The following is a 19,865-nucleotide window of genomic DNA, read 5'->3' as shown; positions in this document are numbered from 1 at the left end:
CACCGCAATTGGTTTTCTATGGCATGCAGCCAAATGCAACTGTAACTGAGAGACTTGGAGGAATTTTTAGTTGACTCCAAACACCACCAGTTATGGCTTCTAACAAAGCTCACACTCTGCACAATTATTGTCCCCTTACACTCTATGGCATGTTACAGCTAGCTTATATGTTTATTTAATGCTCATGTTAAATTTTGTGAGGTAAGTAACATCAATTCCATTCTGAAGTCCAGAGAGGCCAAGTACATTGTTAAGTGGCTAGTGGTGGATCCAAGTCCAGCGATCTTTGCCATTGGGAGATAGAAACTAGGTTTTCATTCTAAGAATGAAAGCTCTGTGGTATTGAGGTAATGAGCTGTGCTGTTACGTTTCCTTTGCCTGTCTCCTCCTGAGATCCTGTGCTTTTCCATCGTCACCCTTCACTCCCATGGGACTACAGGCATTTGCTTGTACCAGAGGCACATGTCCTATGTGCCAAATCTCATCAGACTTTATATACTAATTGTGTTTTCCAAAACATGTGCTAAATCCTCTTTAGGTCTTTGCCAGGAATGCTTTACCTCAGAAGTGAAAAACTGTTGCACACGTGTCTGCTAACTGCATCCTCATGGACACTGTAGGCAACACATCCATCTCAGTATGGCCCAGAGCACCAAAAACATATAAATGCTTATTAAATATTTTTAAGATTAAAATGCATAACCATAGTAGAATTCAAGTTGGATTAAAATTTACTGTGTAAAATCATTAACATCAAATTCCATCACACGTAAAAATGAATATATACTCAATAGAGGATTTCAGACAAATGAAATAGTCCATTGAACATTTAATAAATATATTCAAGCATGACTTTTTTTTTTAAAGAAAGGACAAAATCATAATGTAAGTATTCATTAAAATGGTGACCATTTAAACATCATCTGAACCACACTAAAATAACGCTTACGCTTATGAAATGTGTTGAGATGTAAGAGTTTATGTATAAAGCTGAGCATTTTCAAAATTCCCGGCCTGGATGAGAAAAGATTGTCTTCTCTTATTGGTGACTCAGGAAATATGATTTACTTGTGTTATAAGTGCTGGTGTGTTGAGACAAGGCTAGCACCCATGGCCGGCTGTGCTCTAGAAAACAAGCATGCCATGCTCCCCATGCCACTCTGGGACATGGGAGACAGAGTCTGATCTGGGGTGAAGCAACATGCAGGATGTGGAGAGGAATACATCAAGGGGTTCACTGAAGCTGGAGGACCACACAGAAAGCCACGTGCTTTAACTTCAAAATGCATGCTAAGTGAGGTGAAGAAGCCAGAAATCTTTTCACAAACATTTCAGATTGGCAACTCCCAAGGTACTCACGTAAGGGTAGTTGGGAGAAATACAAATGCTTGCTGGTCCCAAATCAAGAATTTAACTATCAGAACAGATGCAACGTGAGGATATGCTTATTGAACTACCTAAAACTCAAGTTGAGTATGAGCTCAAAAGATGCCTGTCCATCTGGCATCATTTCAGCTGTCTAGGAATCTATAAAAATGTTTACATATCCATTTTTGGTAAATTCATTTCACAAAGCCATCATTTCATTTCATAAGGACAATAAGGTTCATTAAGTCACAATACAAAATTTATAAATGAGATGACAGGACTATTTAAACACATTTTCTGAGTAAAGGCATTTTCACTAACTATAAAATCCACTGAAACAAAAGATTAATTATACCACAGTTATTGTCAAAAGACTTTTAGACTGTAGTTTAAGTTCAAAAGGTTAAGGATTTTACAAAAACATAACATGAGACTATTCATTACATATGAAGAGTATTTGATTAGATACAGAACATATTAATGTGTGGTTTTCTTCCTCTTGGAAACTAGCTTTAGAAAGTAACACCAAAAAAAAAAAAAAGTAACATCAACTCCAGTTAAATTTTGACTACTGTAATTCCTTATCACTGGCACCATAATTTGGAATATTCAAAGTAACCCAGTTACCAAATAAAGTCACCATTACATTTCTAAAGTTAATTTAACCAGGACATACTGGAGTAGCCAATAGTGATAGAGTATTGTGTAAACTTACAGATTTTTTTCATTAGTTCTCGTATTTTTCCAAAGTCCCATTTCTCAGGACTTTGACCATTAAATATATCTACCTTAAGGTTCCAAACACTCACATCCATTGTGAGAACTTGAGGGATAGATCCATTGGAGGTACTATCTGATGATCTGAAGGATAGGGAACAAACCTCGGACAAGAGATTTTTAGCATTTTTAATTTTTTAAGAAAAAAAAGCCTAGGAAGGAAAAAGTGTTCTATAATCTAGGGTCTAGGGAATGGTGAAGAGCCCTTGCTCTCAAAGCCAAATGTATGAAAACAGTATTTCTTAAAGACATGCAAGTCTACAAGCCAAGGCAAGCTTTGGCTAAATGATTGGTGGTAGCTTTTGTTTGGCTCTGGAGGTTTCCATGGAAACAGCCTGAGACAGAAACGGCAGCATTATCATCTTTATCCATAATGCCATCTGATACAACTGCACACTGATTCATTCATGCTATCCGGAAGAGATGTATTATTTGTGATAAGCCTGGACAAAGGGAGGTGTGAGTTTATCTGGTTACACTCTCTATTTCCTTGCCTTCCTCCATTTGAAACCTTAAATTAAAATCCTGATAAAACCTCCTCTGAACATTTCCCTCAGGAGCCTCTAGTTCAAGTAATGGTTCAATAATCAGAAACCAAATGAAGAAACATGAAGCACCAAATGGAGCTCCACTGCCAAGTTCTTAAAAATCATATGACACCAAGCTTCCTGTAGCTGAAGAAATTATTCTGAAGAGTATTTACAATTCTATTATATTAGGCCTCAACCAGGCAAGAAATACTGTCTCAAGTATTCATTATACACAGTTGAATCAGATGGCCTCATCCATAATTTTTCTCCCTCTTTATATCTAGATCATTTTTGTGTGTATATATATCTATATACTGGTACCTATATCTATGCCTACATATTTAATATATTCACATATACCACATACCAGTATCTAATCTTATTTCAGGTTAGTGCTTCTCAGAAAGACCACAAAAGCAGCCTGAGCTCAGAATTCTCTATCTGAAGTACACAAAAATAAAAACCTCAATAACATTTATAAGTATAAAGAAAACAAACAAGATAAGGAGGCATGCAGCCTTTAGCACCATATTAACCATCATGGAGGGCAAGAGTGTTGACAGAAGTCTAAAGATGAACCCAGCTCTGAGTTTCCTCCTGGGATGAGATCCCAAACACAGAACCCTCTACGGAGTCCAGTACTTTCAAAAAGGGAAAGCCTGAGAAATTCTATTAACAGAAATGTCAAAAATCCATGATTTACCAGAGATAGATGATCTGACATTGTTTCTTATTCTAAAAGCACTGAAGACATTATTCCTTAAGAACAAATTGCTCACTTTTGGAGATCAGTTGGGAAATCACTGCCAGCTCAATGAACTAAATGATGCTTCAGTAAGTTAAAAACACATGATATATCCCCCAAAAGGACCAATTTACTCATGGAAAGTAGTTTATTAATGAGCAGTTAGCTCCCTGATATCTGTATAACAATACAGACATTGGCTACACTAAAGAGACTCGATCTAGCACATACAATTGCACACTCCATATGGCAAAACATCTGAAAAACACCCACATGTCTATGCACTATGGCACTGGTGTGGGAATTTAAATCACAAAATAAAGTCTCAGCTTGATCCTTTCCATAAAAAGGTACTTAAAAGTCTAGGGAAGGGTTTATTTGGAGATGTGCTGATGAAATCTGGTGGTTTTAACAGGGACAGGTAAGAAGTTACAGGGCTAGAAATGACTTGAGATATCACCTAATGCAAATCCTTCAACTTAACTGGCGGGAAAAGTGAGGCCTCAGGATAAGCATCAACCCTAACCATTTGAAGAACCATGACCAGAAGAGGAGGCATGGAACTCTTAGTGTGGCACTTTGTCCATTATGCTTATCTCTCGGGTTCCTTTAAATCTTAGCTTGTGTCATTTCATCAAGCTTGAGGAAAATGACTGAGAAATATCAGATATGAAAAACACTGAATTTTTACAAAGATTTTGGCAATAAGTCACATTCTGATGTGCTTAATATTAACAAGGGGGAACCCCCAGTTATATTTTGGTAAAAATGTTATTTCCTGCATGAAATACGTTCCTTTTGTGAGAGCTGTTTTTGCAGGTACTGGGATAGCTCACAGCTGACGGCTTTCATACGTCCCATCTTTGGAGTAAGAGTTTGATTCAGCAGATCCTAGATCATCAGGTGGGCTGAAATGACTGCTGTCTTGGGAATCTGTATCAATACTTTTGGTTTCTGACTGGAGGTGGACAGAAACTTGAACTGCTATCTCCTGGCCTTGTTCATTCAGAGAACCATCATCTGAATCTCCTTCTGGTGAATTACTCCGGCCCATCTCTGGGTTAATGACATAAATGCCACCTTGAGCATTCAAGGCAGGTCTCTCTTTAATTCTTTCTCCCATGTCATCAGGGTCGTCCACTCGCACAGCCTCAAACATCTCCTCAACAAAGGCCCGACAGTTTAGAATAAGGGGTGGAAGAGGGACACTTCTTGCCAGTTCTTCAATATAACGAGCAAACTCCATCGTCTTAAATTGTGTGACTTTGGCGAGTTCTAGAGTCTTGGCTGAAGTGATGATGGGGATGCGCTTTGCAATCTCAAAGGCCTTTTGAAGTTTCTCAGCCCCTTCAGTTCTGAAGAATTCATTGATAGCCTTCTCAGTCTTACGAAGATGGCTGCTCATCATGCACAACCGTGTAACGTTCAAGATGAGTGTGATTGTAAAGGCAATCAGGCAAACAATCATGTAGTAGACACTCATGTCTCCCGAGGTGAAGATAACACGAAGGGTGACAGAGTAGGAGGCATGGGTTGGAGAGGTGACAAAGCATGTATAGAGCCCTCGGTCATCAAAGACTACACTGGTGATATTCAGGAAGTTATCAGAAATCAACCATTTTCCACCTGATGACCCAACAGAAATAAAAAAAATTACAGCATAAAGAATATTATTACTGAAAAAGCCAACTGCCTTACCATAAATATGCCACCTCTTCACGAGAGTGCTTTACCTCATCTATTAGGTTCTGCTACTTGTGTACAGAGTAGAAATTTAAACAGCCTGAAGTTAAAAAGAGAATCAAGATCTTCCTTCCTGACACAAATGATTACCATAGCTACATTTCGAGGCTAGACATAGCAAGCCTTTCAGGGAGATAGTTATGTCCTATAATGCTAAATGAATAATCTTAAAAAAAAAAGTTTATATGTATGTACCAATACATTTTCATATAATAGAAGAAAATGCCTCAGAAATGCAAAATAATGGTTATTTCTGGGGTAATGAGTTGAGTGATTACATTTTCTTCCTTTTCATAACGAGACAAAAATTAAAAAAAAAAATACAATCCTACCAGTTTAGTGCATTGTCTAACTACTAACTAGTAAATATGGCATGGCTTGCACATGTTAATTTATTTTGTTAGAAAAGGTTTGTTGATAATGTCTTGATTTTCTGGCAAGAATAACTGAAGGACAAACCAAAAGATACGTGTCACAAGTCAGGGTAAATGAACTGCTTGGCAAAGAGAATAAAGTTGCCCTTAAGATGCCAAAAGGATCTTTGGGTTCTGTTTTAAACCTAAGACATGCTGGCTGTCTTCTATACACGAAGGCATCTTCATTCAGGGATCATGTACACAAAATACCTAAGAGTATAAAAAGCAAAGCTGATGGCCTACCTACCTTGATTCAATACCCATTTGGAACTTGGCTCTGCCCCACAATTCTGTTTGTGGTAAATTCTCAGTGTATCCTGTACTTTAGCTATACAAGCCATTCATTCAAAGTGGGATGGATGGGCCAACTGGGAGTGTAGACATGAGTCCCCATGACTAGAGGAAGTGTCCTGGAGAAGGCTGGGGGATTGCTTGTTAAGAACCACCTGAGTGCCCAACCTTAAGATATTGCAGTTAAGAGATCTTCAAGATTTTTCATCCCTGAGATTCCATGGTTCTGAATTATTTTAGTGGTACATCAATTAGTAAGCACTCTGGATTGTGCCCATTTTTATTGTCATCAACATTTATTTAAATTCTATAGTTATATGCTTCTGTTCTATGAATTTGGAGCTACAAAAAGGCTATCCTATGAATCCAAAGTATGATGGAAGTACATCACTCCATTCATCAACCACTGTACTACAACCACAATGTAAACTCTCTAGCTTACTTGCTGATAATAGCTCAAGATTTATGAACCTTATACTAGACTGACATGCTCTTTAAACTCCTTTCACTGGAGATTCATAAAATTTAATAGAATTTTCCAGAGCTGCTACTGAAAGCATCAATGATAGATGTTAGTGGTTTTCAAAGTAAAGGCAAAAAGGAAAATGAAACTGCCATTCCACTTGGTTGGTCTCATCCTAACCTAAGCTTTGTTGATGTGGTCAGTCTGTAATGATCACACTGATTGAAAAATTCAAATCTCAGAAGTGTTTGGTGAGGATCCTAGTGCCCAAAGGGAGTAGGAGTCTAGATCATTGTGTCCAAATGTGAAACCCCAAATCACGTCAAAATATACATTCTGGGCATTACTCTAGAGATCCTGAGTCAATAGATGTATACTTTTAAGAAGCTGATTAAAAATATTCTGTTCTAACAATTCAAACTCTTTAATTCCCTGGCGGGCAGTTACCCAGTTTACAGAAAGTTAGAATGTTTAGTGTATATTTTAGAAGAAAATACCATTGGTCTCTTTTTCTGTTTTCCATTCTAATATGAATAATCAAATATCCTTTATATTCCAAGAGGTTAGATTATCTTTCTAGCGAAAAAGATAAGAAAGGCCTTTTCTGAAAGTGTAGGTTATAAGCATCCTCTAATTTAATCTTTATCCAATTGATTTTTCATGATTTCTTTTTTGAGGTACTTTAACACAAGCAGTCTTCAAAAAGCTCTTTCTAGCAGAATATTAGCTAGGAAATAATATTCTGATTAAGATGTGTTCACAGGGTCACAAACAGCAAAAACAAATAAAATAAAAACCTATCAAAAAAGAGACGTAGTTGTAATATTATGTCTGGATAATTTTTAAGACTGAGACGCAAAGGCACAAGAGAAGCTTTCCCATTTTCAAGTAAATTAAAGTATACCACGGAAAACAGTTGAGGTGGAAGAGCGTATAGAGCTCCTTGTCAGTGCCATTCTAATTCTCAGAGGGACTTAAAAGTTTTATGCACAGAGCTACACTTTAAAAAAAAAACATCCTGGATTTCCTCTAAAATTTTTAGTGACTCATTTCCATACAAGATTTTAAAATTTATGACAAATTTATCTAAGTCTAGCCATAATCCTTCCTGCTGTATTCACACAGGCCATCACACTATCATTCACATTACAGTTTAGGTGAAAGGGGTTGTGCAGTGCACAGCCCACACGGCTGTCTGTAGCAGCCCTGATGTAGTCTACCTTCAAAAGAAGAAAACTAGCTCACCAACAGGAGAGACGTTAGCTCCCTGTCATCAAGTGAACATCTTTTAAATTTATAACTATATTCTTTCTTTCTTCTTCTGGTTAAGTAATTAAAATTGGTTTGCTTTTTCTCATAGCTAGAATACTGCAGGCCTTTCAAAGTTTTAACTGTTCCCCCTAGCACCTCATCGTTAAGATTCTTTGTTGACTATTTCAAGGAGACAAAACTAACAGGAAATGAGTAACCTTGATTAATTATACCCTGGCATAGTTACCTCTGCCTCTGCCATCCAGTTGCTGGCCTTTTGAGTTGTACCAACGGACATCTTCATAGTGGTCGACTGTGAGAAGACACTCGAGTGAAACACTAGTTCCTTCTTTGGCTATGATGACATCGTCCCCTGAGTGGGAACCTGCTGAGTGCTCAAAGCTCGGAGGAAATGATGAATTGAAGGAACCATTATTTGTTCCCAGTGGGGCCATTTCATTGAAGCCGACATCTTCCAAAACAAAAGCTGCTGGCACAGTAACACTCACCACTAAAGTGAAGAGACAACAATGTGGCTTCATGGAAAAATGGGAGGAAGTCTTGTTTAGATTTGGAGAACTCAAAAGCTTCTATTCTATAACAAGAGCACGGTGGGTAATTTATTGCTTGGTATTGGGGGTTTTCCAAACAAGTGGGAGATTCAGGCGTATTTTGAAATCTTCAAGATTAAAAGATGTGAGTGGATACCAACCTAAAAGAAAGCCAGATATAAAATTTAACCAACAAAGACTCATAATGGGGTGAAACTTTTATGTTTTAGAAATGAATAGATGTGAAATTGATTAGAATAATTAGCTCTGACATCAGGGAGCAAAATAGAAAGAACACTACCTAAAAATTTCACACCGAGACCATAGAAAGAGCACTGAATTAGAAAATGGTAGGCAGACCTAGATTCTGGTCCCCACTGTGCTACTAACAAGTTGTTAAGACCTTGGCAAGTAGCATTCTCCCTTGGCCGTTTTCTTATCCATCAAATGAGACTAGATGAGACCTCTCTAAAGACTCTTCTAGTTCTGAAAGGCTATGATTCTATTTTACTCTGACAAATCTTATGCAACAGGGAGCCAAAAAGGCTAAAATATCTAGCTTAATGATCTTTTATTTCAACCTGCACCATCACCATCTGTTGTTGTATCAATAATGTAAATTAACTGATACATCATAATAGTAACGATGGAGTTCAAAATTTGAGCAATCCAAATACATAATATATTAGCTTTAAATAATGCAGAGATAATGTAGAAGGTAGTCTTCTGTTTGTTTTAATACTAGAAAGGAAATTGTACTATTACATATATGTAAGTAGTTATTGACTTCTGAAGCTTTTAGAACCTCCCTCTTGGGCAACAATGTTAGACTAAAGAATTTTCCTTTAACACTTCCTTCAGTATCCAGAGACAAAGTACAGTATATTTAACAGTTTGTGAGAATACCAAATTTTAGCTCAAAGTCTGCAAAATTAGCTCAGGGAGGAGCTGACATCTTCAATGTCTAGTTGGTAGAAATACAACTATAGAGAAGCGTGCCAGACAATAAAATATCATGAACAAAGAGCAAAATATCCCAGCTACGATTACCTTTCTGGTAATTTGATTCCCCTTTTAACTCAATGACTCTCAAAGAAAAATTTCAACTTATTTCTATAAAAGATATAGAAAAAGATGAAATGCCTCGCTTTATTTCCTATAAAAGCCCAAAATAATTAGTTTTGTAAATGACTCCCTTTTGTACTTTTGTAAAGATTGCTAGATCACAGAACATAAAAAGCACTGGATCATTGTATTTAGCCATTAAACTCCTCAAAGTCTGAATCACAGCAAGCTGTAAATGTCATTTAATTTTCATTAGCCCGTGAAATGATGATTGAATGATAATAATAATTTTCTATACCTTGCTATATCTTTAAAATATAAGAATGGACTTTTTAGAGTAAAACATAAGACTTCAAACTTTGTTATACATAGTAGCTTGAATACATGTGTTTATTTCTATTTCTTCCCCAAACCCAGCTAAAATGACACTACAGGAAATAAAGATCTTGGGCATTGGAGGGGATTTCAGAAATGGTCCAACCCATTTACTATACAGTGACTCGCTCCTTTAAATTATACTGTATGTATAGATAGAGACCAGGATTCTCTATTGAGGGAGAGTGGTGAGTGGAACAATGGAAAGAACACTAAGTAGTAAATGACTGCCATAAGCCAGGCTCTGTGCTCAGGGCGTGACATGTGTAATTTCTCAAGTTCTTTTTCAGTACAATATATACAGTTGATGGATAAGACTTTTGTCCTTTATTCTAAACTACTGCTTCCAATTGTGAGAGGAAATGACTGTGCTGAAAAAGTGTTCTAAGTCTTCCCCAGAACTTTGATGACGAGTTCCTGTGGCTGTATCCAAGTCAATGTTTTCCCAATTTCATTCATTTCTTCTATTAGCATTTTTTTAAAGTCAACTCATTATTTTACTTTCACACATTTATTTTAAAAGGAAAGTCTATATCACCTTTGTAAATAAACATTAACCATACACATAAATATGGTGAAAACAATGTTATTAACTGCTGTTTGCTAAGGGCTCTGAGCCAGAGGCGTCCTCTCTGTCGGGAAAACAAAAATAAACAAAACAGATAAACCACCCACAACTCTACCTTATTCTAATACCACCTCATTTCTTATCCTGCCATCATCCTCTTCTTTCCTACCTATTCCACACTGAGTTCAGAAACACAATTTTTAATTTAATTTAATTTTATAGAGTGTGTGAGCAGGGAAGGGGCAGAGGGAGAGGGAGTGAGGGAACCTCAAGCAGGCTCCATGCTCAGCCAGGAGCCTGGGGTGGGGCTCAATCTCATAACCCTGAGATCATAACCCGAACTGAAATCAAGAGTTGGATGCTTAACTGACTGAGCCACCCACGTGCCAGGGAACCACAATTTTATTTTATTTATTTATTTATTTTTTCTAAATAGTCCTTTATAGAGCTCAGTCAGGAAGGGGATTGGGGCACAAAGCCAAGCCCCCAGCATTGGGAGAGGCCAAGCCACAGCTGCTGCTACCCTAGGCCTAAGGCTGTAAGCAAGAGACAGCTCTGGCCCTCAGCCAGTGTCCTACCCTGCCCAACTCCAAGGACGAGCTCTGGGTATGGAGCCCTGGGCCCCAGGCCCTTGCCTCTGGGGTTCTTGAATGGAGGGTCAGTGTTTGTGACTAAATAAAGTTCCATTTTGTGGCTGTAAAGCCTCTTTTCTGTGATGTTAAGAGAATGGCTTTGCTCTGCCCCCATCAACATGGTAATGAGGGTGGGAGAACCACAATTTTAGACTAGAGGTATACATTTTCATCTATTCACCTGTATCTACTGAGCTCTATGTGCCAACCTTTTGTACTAGAGAACCTCCTCTGCCTTCATGGAGCTCAGTCTGGCAGAGAATACAGACACTAACTAAACACATGCAATATAGTAAATGCTGCCCAAGGTAAAGTACAGGATGCTACAGTAGTACTCAATGAAAGGAACTAAACTTGTCACAGAAAGCCCCCTTGAAAGCGAGGTGTGCAACAATACCTGAAGGATAAATAAGAATTGAAAATGGAAGAGAAGGGCAACCTAGGTGGCTCAGCGGTTTAGTGCCACCTTCAGCCCACGGCATGATCCTGGAGACTCGGGATCAAGTCCCACATCGAGCTCCCTGCGCGGAGCCTGCTTCTCCCTCTGCCTGTGTCTCTGCCTCTCTCTCTCTCTTTCTCTCTCTGTCTCTCATGAATAAACAAATAAAATCTTAAAAAAAAAAAAGAAAATGGAAGAGAAGTGTTTTAGTAAACGGACAGAGGAAAAAGCAGAGGGATCACTGGTTAGGAGGTGCTCAGGAAGAAAAGCTACAAGTTGTGGTAATGAGAAGGGGTGGCCTGAGCGTGCTGGGTCTGACTCCTGATTCTGGAGGGGAGCAGTCTGGGCCAATGGCAAATCTGGAGGTGGACTTTTGGAGTGGGAGGCTGAAGTGAGTGAAGGAGATAACTGTCCAATAAGAAGAAGAAGTCAGGGAGGGATCCCTGGGTGGCGCAGCGGTTTAGCGCCTGCCTTTGGCCCAGGGCGCGATCCTGGAGACTGGAGACCCGGGAACGAATCCCACGTCGGGCTCCCGGTGCATGGAGCCTGCTTCTCCCTCTGCCTGTGTCTCTGCCTCTCTCTCTCTGTGTGTGTGACTATCATAAAAAAAAAAAAAAAAAAAAAAAAAAAAAAATTAAAAAAAAAAAAAAAGAAGAAGTCAAAGAATGTGGAGGCTCAAGAGTAGGGTAGATTACTTGTAGGAAAGGGAATGTCCCCCCAGGTTCAAGGCAGCTAGAGTAGAAGACACCGGAAATAGAAAAAAAAGGACTCTCTCTCTGCTGAGATGCAGGAGCTTTAGAAGAATAAACAGCCTCTATATGAGAGGGCTGTGGGGCAAGCAGTGTCCTGGCAGTGTTACTGCCGTGTGGAATTCCTTCATGTACCTTCCCTGAGTCTCAAGTCCTGGCTCTCCCTCCCACGTGGTCCAGAGTATACCTGGATGCAGGCTGGCTTTTCCCCCAACCCCTGTAGCTCTCACATTATACTACTCATTGGCAGTCCATCCCCTCTCACTTAGGAGTCCCTTAAGCACAGGGACTGTATTTTTTATTGCTATACTTCAAAACTAGCACATATTCAATAAATGTTTACTCATGGAAATTCATTTAAATTTGATAAAGTAAATAAAAAAGTCTTTAAAAATAAATTTGAAAAAGTATGTGATATATCTTTGTAAACTGAAGAATGTTACATAATAGGGATCATAATTATGCAAACTGACATGCATTTACTAGCACTTACTATACTGAGACAGCCAATGTTAACAATCGAGAGAACTTAAGAGGCATAGTGCCTAAAGGCAGTCCTTGGGTCAACCCCAACTCCCAAAGTCTTCATTCACCATGTTGTCCTAGAAGAAAATAGTAGGGATAAAGGATTACCAAGCCCAGGTTGACTACTAAGATCACCAGAGAGCTTGTTAAAAATACTGATTCCTGGGTTCCACCCTAGCCCTAGTGAATAAGAACCTCTGGACTTGGACTTTGGAATTTATGGTGTTTAATTAGCTCCCTGGATGATTCTGAGGCAGAGGGCCCATGGATTGGCGTCCTGAGGCTATGACTATATTTCCTCATTTCCTCTACCACAGCACTGTCCAATGGTGGTACAGACTGAACACTTCCAAGAAGAGAGAACTATCACTCATGTTCCATTCTGGACTTTGATTACCCTGGATCAGTGGAACTACAGGCCTCTGAAAAAGGAGGAGTAGCAGGGAGATTCAGAGTACAGTCTCCAGAGCCAGATTTCCTGGATTTGAATCCTGACAGACTCTAATCAGCCTTGCAACTTTTGTAAATGACTTAATCTGCCTGTCTCGGTACCCTCATCTTTAAAATGGAGAAAATAATAGTGCCTGTTCTATAGGACTGTTGTGAGGTTTGAGGAAATTATCTGTATAAAACAAAGGGTCTGGCAATAGTAATCACTGAGTAACCTCTAGTAATTATTATTATCTTTTTAGATAGTGTGCTAAAACCTACATCTGATAATAAAACCATTATTTAAGATAAATGGAACATTTTTACTCAGAATACTATGCAACCATTTAAAAATCTTGGTGGGGAGAGGGGGAAACACTATTACGTAATTTCAATCTGTAATTTTAAATTTCACGTTTTTCTTTCGCTTACTGCAAATAAGTAATAATGTGGATCAACCAGGCATTTTAAACTGAACTTGGGAGTCCAACCATGATGTTACATTGTTTTTGTGAATTCTGAGTTTGCAGTAAATAATCTCTGTTATGATGTGCCTGGCTTACCTTTCCCTTTTTTAAGACCTGCCTTTATGTTCCAGGGCCCAGGAGGAAGTCAACCCTTTGGACGACTAAACTAATCAGAAGCTTTGATCTTGGAATTTGGATTTGAGACATGGTGGGTTAGGGCCATTTGAGAAAGAGAAGGTGTTGAGGCAGTCAGGTCTGAGCCACATGAAACAGAAGCAGAGAGACAGTATCACACGGATGCAGAAGGGAGAGAGAGTGGTGAAAAGAAGCGAGGGGAACAGAGGGGAAGAGAAAGAGACACACTAAAGTGCTGCCTCCTGACAGAATTCTACTTCCTCCCTCTGACATTATTATTTTTTAAAGAAATAAACATCCATATACAATTTCATTCAAAATTAGAACCACAAAAATTGGGGCACCTGGGTGGCTCAATGGTCGAGCATCAGCCTTTAGCTCAGGTCGTGATTCCGGGGTCCTGGGATCAAGTCCCACATCAGGTTCCCTCCAGGGAGCCTGCTTCTTCCTCTGCCTGTGTCTCTGCCTCTCTCTCAGAATGAATAAATAAAATAATAATGAAAAAAGAACCACAAAAATTAAGACTAAATGTAAAAACAAGAAAGGAAATGGACAAATGGGGCAGCCCCGGTGGCGCAGCGGTTTAGCGCCGCCTGCAGCACAGGGCGTGATCCTGGTGACTCTGGGTCGAGTCCCACGTCGGGCTCTCTGCATGGAGCCTGCTTCTCCCTCTGCCTGTGTCTCTGCCTCTCATTCTCTCTCTGTGTCTCTATGAATAAATAAATAAAAAATCTTAAAAAAAAAAAAAGGAAATGGACAAATGGTTAGGTAGGAGAAGAAAGATTCAGTTCAGCAAGTGACTAAATTGTGGCTGTGGCTACCAGGCAATACTCATCATGGATATCAACCCCCTCTCCTCCTTATCCACTGGAATGTGGTACACAAACTGCCCATGCGGTCAAGACTTGTGGTGCCTATTCTGTATAGAAACAACCATTTGCCTCTATTAGAAGTTTAGAGAAACCTACAAGACAGGTCTAGAAAAATACTATGAACACTCTTAAACTGCTCTTAGGTCAAAGGTGGCAGATGTAGCCTGATCTATTGATTTTATCTGTTGATTTCTTTCTGTTGCCAGAAGAGCAATAGGTCCTATACTCTCCTTATATGTCTGGTCAATAAAGGCAGGCGCAGCCTGAGCACTTCATAATCATACCATGGGCATCCCAAACACAAAGGACTTCTAGTCTGAGCTACCAAGACACAGTCTATTTGCAGATAAGAGGCTGTTGCTGTTGAGCAGCTGGGAGAGAAAGCAGTGAAGGTATGGGTCCAAGAAGGTTGCAGTGACAGAAAACAGAGTGAAGGAACAAATCACCTTTGGGATCAGGACAGCTCTTCATACTAAATTTCCTTGTGTCAGAATCAGTCTGCTAATTTCAACAAAAATTACACTGACTATAACCATTCTACTTATGCTGGTGTAATAATTTTCAAACAGCTCAGGTAAATCAGGGGCCCATCACGCTCAAGATGAGGTACTGGGTGCTAAAGGGATGCCCGGGGTATTAGGATACTGTCCCTGAGGAATCTACACACTAGTTTTGGGACTTATCGTGACAATATCATGCCTTACACACTAGTTTTGGGACTTATCGTGACAATGTCATGCCTGTTATTATTATTTTTAAGTAGACTCCATGCTCAAAATGTGGCTTGAATTCACAACCCTGAGATCAACAGCTGCATGCTCTACCAACTGAACCAGCCAGGTACCCTTGCCTGCTATTTCTTAATGCTGCAGCTGACATTTAGAGGAGAAGAGGAAAGAGTTCAAAAAGGAAAATCAAAGTGCCACCTTCTTACAAACAGTTATAAAGGGCTATGCTATGTTTGTGGGTGAAGTTACTTGGTAGAATGTTTCATTAGCTTTCTTCAGCATTAAAAACAATAACAGAAAAGTGTTACTCAAATTTAATCCAACTCCTTTTTCATCTTTTAGGTACAGTAAAATATAAGCTTTTCTAGGATCATGAATAATCAGAAACATAGATGACTCTACCTGACAGAACCATTCTAAATATTGGCTGTATCACAAAAAAAAAGAAACAAAGAAACAAAGAAAAGCCCCTAAGCTGTCATCCCTAACAGATTGCTTTGTTGCTGTTCCTGCCAACTTCAGAGAGAAGAAATATTTCCATTCTGCTTCAATTCTCAACAGAAGTAAATAAGGAAGTAATGTGGCTGATTTCCATTCTTGTGGCTCAATATTAAGTTGGCTGAGGAAACTGCTGTTTGCAGAAATAGTTCTGGGATAACACAAAGTTGGGAAAAACACTGATGCCCAGATGGTATTGGTCTCAAGTATACTGGGATATTAGTGCTTTATTCTCCATAATTAGATATGTTCTAGATTGTATTTACAGCTTATCTACTCTTCTCTACTGGCACTGCTACACTTGAAAAATGAAGTTCCCCCACGCCAGGCACACAAATGGTCAAAGTGGCATTCTGAATTGGCAAGGGGGAAAAAAAGCAAATGAAAAGCAGATTGTTAGTACTCTTCCATCCGTTGCAAAGAGCAAACATAAAACTCTCCTGCTTATACTCAACCATTATTATAGAGGTCTGAACCATAAAAAGGTTAGTAATATTCCAACAGAAATCATAATTTTTAGAATCATTTTCTGAAAAGTTCCTAATTAAAATAGCCCTTATGCTGCCAGTAGTAACTTGGGACTATCACACACCTCATAACTGGTTTGGACACTCAGCTCAAACTTCAATGTATTTTCTGGCCCCCTGAAAAACACCTGTGACTTATATTCTTTTGCCATTAGCATTTGCTGAAATTACTGAATGCAAATGAGAAAGATATGGATGTAGGATGTAACAGGCCTAGATTTACGATCATCTTACCTACTTTTTTTTCTCTATAGTCTAAAAAATTAAGCTTGGTATAACTAAAACAGAACTTCTCATTCTCACCCTCACATCTACTTGTCCAATATATACATATCTTAGATCATGGCCACACAATATAATTCTTTGTTTTGCAAGATCAAAGTTACAAGATCATCATGGCTTCTTGGTTAGTAGCTTGGACTGAAGGGCCTGATCCCATACCTGGATGAAGCTGTGGGTTTGCGAGGCCTTAGTTTTCATATATACTGAATAAGATTATTAACAGTAATGACCTCATAGGATAGTTGTGAGCATTAGATGAACTAATGTGGGTATATTAAAAATACATGCTATTGTTAATATTATTCCACTTCCTAGATGTTTTCCCACCCTAGGTCACAGTCCTTTTACCTTACCCGGGCACCATACTATTCTTTTAATTTCTAAATGGGTCTCATTAACTCCAACTATACTCCAAACACTGCTCCTCTTAGAACTGGTCCTAAACATAAATTCAATAAAGTCATGGTGATTTAAAAATCCATTGATTTTCTACTGCTCAAGAGAGAAGCTTCAAATTTTGGTCAGATATCCATATTCAGGTGGTAGAACAGAAATAGCCAGATGAAGCCCAGTGGTACCTGCGTGCAGAGTAATTGCTTGCTGAAGGAATGAATGGGTCTAGAAATCTGGTCTTCAGTTACACCTCCGTCACCAATTAGCTATGCTCTTGCAGGGGCCTCTTTCCTCAGCTAGAGGCTAATTATCATTATCATTCCTTTCTTTGCTTAAATCCTAGTCTTCCCAGCTTCCTCCAGTCATGGCTCAAAGCCTTAACTACACTTGTTTCCCTCTCTAATCTCTCCAAATAACTTTATACTTTAAAGTTAGGTTCTAGTTGTCCCTTTTACTTGAAACTTCCTGCTCCTCCCCACTAGTATCTTCCTGTGGAAATTCCACCCTCTGTACTGTATCCAACTCAAATTTCACCTTATTCTAGAAGCCTGCTCAACCTTTACCCTCTTCATTTTGGATGAATTTCTTTTATTCGGTCAGTCACCTAGCACATTGAAAGTACTCAATTGTTAAGACTTACTGGGTTCCTTCTTTTATCAGTTATTTGTCCAAAAGACCGTAAGCTTACAGATCAGCATCTAAAAACTTTTTAATTCTTTAGCATAAGACTGGATTCAACATTTTGAATTCAGATGCTCAACTTGGCAGTTAGAAAGGTACTTGCTACCAACTTCTTACTGGCTTTCCAGAATCTCAGGCTCTGGAAAGTGTTAATGGAGATTTTTGAAGATATGGAAGCATAGCTTTAAAATTTTTAGTGGGGAAAATAGAGTGAATTTGATCTGTACCTGGTTTTCTTAAATTGCAATTTTTGAGAACTTATATCAAATTAATCCGTGCTGCTTGTTAAAGATGAGTATTTCTTGGTCCCACTCAGACTTGCTCATTTGGTATCTCTAAGTGTAAGGCCGAGCATCTGCTTTTTCATGTGCGTAGTTTTAATGACTTACAAATCAAGCCCATATTTCCTTTGATTGTCATGACAATATTGCAATCCAGTGATTCTCAAAGTGTAGTGGTACAGGGGCTCCTGGGGTCCCTGAGACTTTTTCAAAATGATTTTCATAATAATACTAGGATCTTATTTGCCTTTACATTCTCATTCTCACACAATATGGTGTAATTTTCCAGAAGCTACATGATGAGTGCTAACATAAGAGAATGAATTCAGGAGATAACGAGAATCTAGCTATCTTCTATTAAACCAAATATTAAAAAGACTTGCAATGATTTTTTGTTTTGGAAAATATTTTTTCATAGAAATGCTGTGTATGTTAACACGTAATGAATTTATTATCTCAAATAAATAACTGAAAGTTGTTTTGATACCTAGAATGGTAAACACTGATAGATATAAGTCGCATGCACAAACTCTTTGGTGTTCTCAGTACGTTTTAAAAAGTGTAAAGGGATCCTGAGACCAAAACCTTTGAAAACTGCTGCTATAATTATTATTAGCGCTATTTTAAATGCAAGGCACAATTAAGTGACTTACAGAGATTCCATTTTTGAACCCCAAATTCTATGCAATTTCCATTACCACAGAGAATCAGAGAAGACTACCTATTTTATGCTTTTACAAATTTGTTATCTTTTTTTTTCTTTTGAATAGGGATTTTTATTTTTTTAAAAAAGATTTATTTATTTATTTATTTATTTATTTATTTATTTATTTATTTATTTATTCATGATAGACATAGAGAGAGAGAGAGAGCGCGCGCAGCAGAGACACCGGAGGAGGGAGAAGCAGGCTCCATGCAGGGAGCCGGACATGCGAGTCGATCCTGGGACTCCACGACCGCCCTGGGCCAAAGGCAGGCGCTAAACCACTGAGCCACCCAGGGATCCCCTGAATAGGGATTTTTAACCAGCTACCAGGTGACAGTGATGCCCTTAAGTTTAAGAGAACCACCATGAAAAGCAAAGGCCCTAGCTGTTTTAGGAAGTGACAATTATTATATACGGACATTGAGATGATAATTCTGCAGGCAACAGAGGGGGTGGGGAGACTTGGGTTCTTAAAAGATCAAATCCCTTCACTTCCCTGGAACTTCACTTTTCACATCTGTACACTAAAGGGGTGTCTGGTGCCTCTTTCTGGCTCTCAGTCCCGGTTGCATGCATTCTCACCGCTCAAAGACCACTGAAGAGATCCACCTTCCTGAGGAAGGTCAATTTTAATCTTAAAAGTCACAAATCAGAGCATATGAAGCTTCTGCAGAGAACCCTTCAATCGTTCCCCCGTTGTTTCCAAATAAAAGTCAAACTCCTCGTCCTGGCTCACAGACACTACAAGATTCGGGCCACTGAAGTCTCTGGCCTCATCTTCCTTCCTCTTTTTTGGGCAAGTAACAGCGGCCTTTTTTTTTTTTTTTTTTTTTAAAAATCTTTTCCTTGACCCTGCTAAGTTTGTTACGACCATCAGGCCTTTCTTTGCATTTGCTATTTCTTCCGCCTCCAATGCTCTCAACAGCTTCCTAAGGATCCCTCTCCCTGTTCCGTATCACATGATGCTGCTTAATTTTTCCGTAAAGTGCTCAGAATCATCATTTTCCCTCCACCGCCGTTTTAGACCACAGTGTTTGCTTGCTGACTTGTTCACCGTCAACAAACTGGGCGCAGGGCCGGGGGTGGCTCGTAACCCAGTGTTGTCCCCGACGCCCAGGGTAGCGCCCGGCGGGTAGCTGATGCTCCGTACAGCGACGACGGCTGAACTCCTGCAGCTCAAGCCTCGCCTTCAAAAGGGCGGGGACATCCTCGTCTCCCCCACGCCGGACCCCGACCCACCGGTTCAAACTCCTGCCTCAGCACCCCCAGCGCCTCCCGGCACGACCCCGACGGAAGCCTCACTTACCGGACCGACCTGCAGCTCAGTTAGCGCTGGCCGGAGCCGCGGCTTGACCCGGAAGTGCTCTTGGGCAGGAGA

At 39.4% G+C, this 19,865-nt stretch overlaps 1 protein-coding gene across 1 annotated transcript; it reads right to left on the bottom strand.

The window, feature by feature from the left end:
• Positions 1–814: 814 nt before the first annotated feature.
• On the bottom strand, positions 815–19,859 carry MFAP3 (microfibril associated protein 3). Its single transcript, XM_055325545.1, has 3 exons — positions 19,794–19,859; positions 7,832–8,296; positions 815–5,046 (listed from the first exon to the last, which is right to left on the bottom strand). Exons 2-3 carry the CDS (start codon positions 8,124–8,126, stop codon positions 4,253–4,255), a joined length of 1,089 nt encoding a protein of 362 aa, XP_055181520.1. The 5' UTR covers positions 8,127–8,296; positions 19,794–19,859; the 3' UTR covers positions 815–4,252.
• Between the last annotated feature and the right edge of the window lie 6 nt (positions 19,860–19,865).

Source organism: Nyctereutes procyonoides, unplaced genomic scaffold (assembly GCF_905146905.1).
Source record: "Nyctereutes procyonoides isolate TBG_1078 unplaced genomic scaffold, NYPRO_anot_genome, whole genome shotgun sequence".
NCBI classification, from domain to species: Eukaryota; Metazoa; Chordata; class Mammalia; order Carnivora; family Canidae; genus Nyctereutes; species Nyctereutes procyonoides.
This window is presented reverse-complemented; position numbering and strand designations above follow the sequence as displayed.

Bases quoted from the DNA above. Each gene is read 5' to 3' on its own strand.
- MFAP3 (XM_055325545.1), bottom strand. From the start codon at position 8,126: ATGAAGCCACATTGTTGTCTCTTCACTTTAGTGGTGAGTGTTACTGTG. The intron at 5,047-7,831 runs GTAACTATGCCA...TTGGGTCATCAG, and splicing joins ACTGGATGGCAGAGGCAGAG to GTGGAAAATGGTTGATTTCT.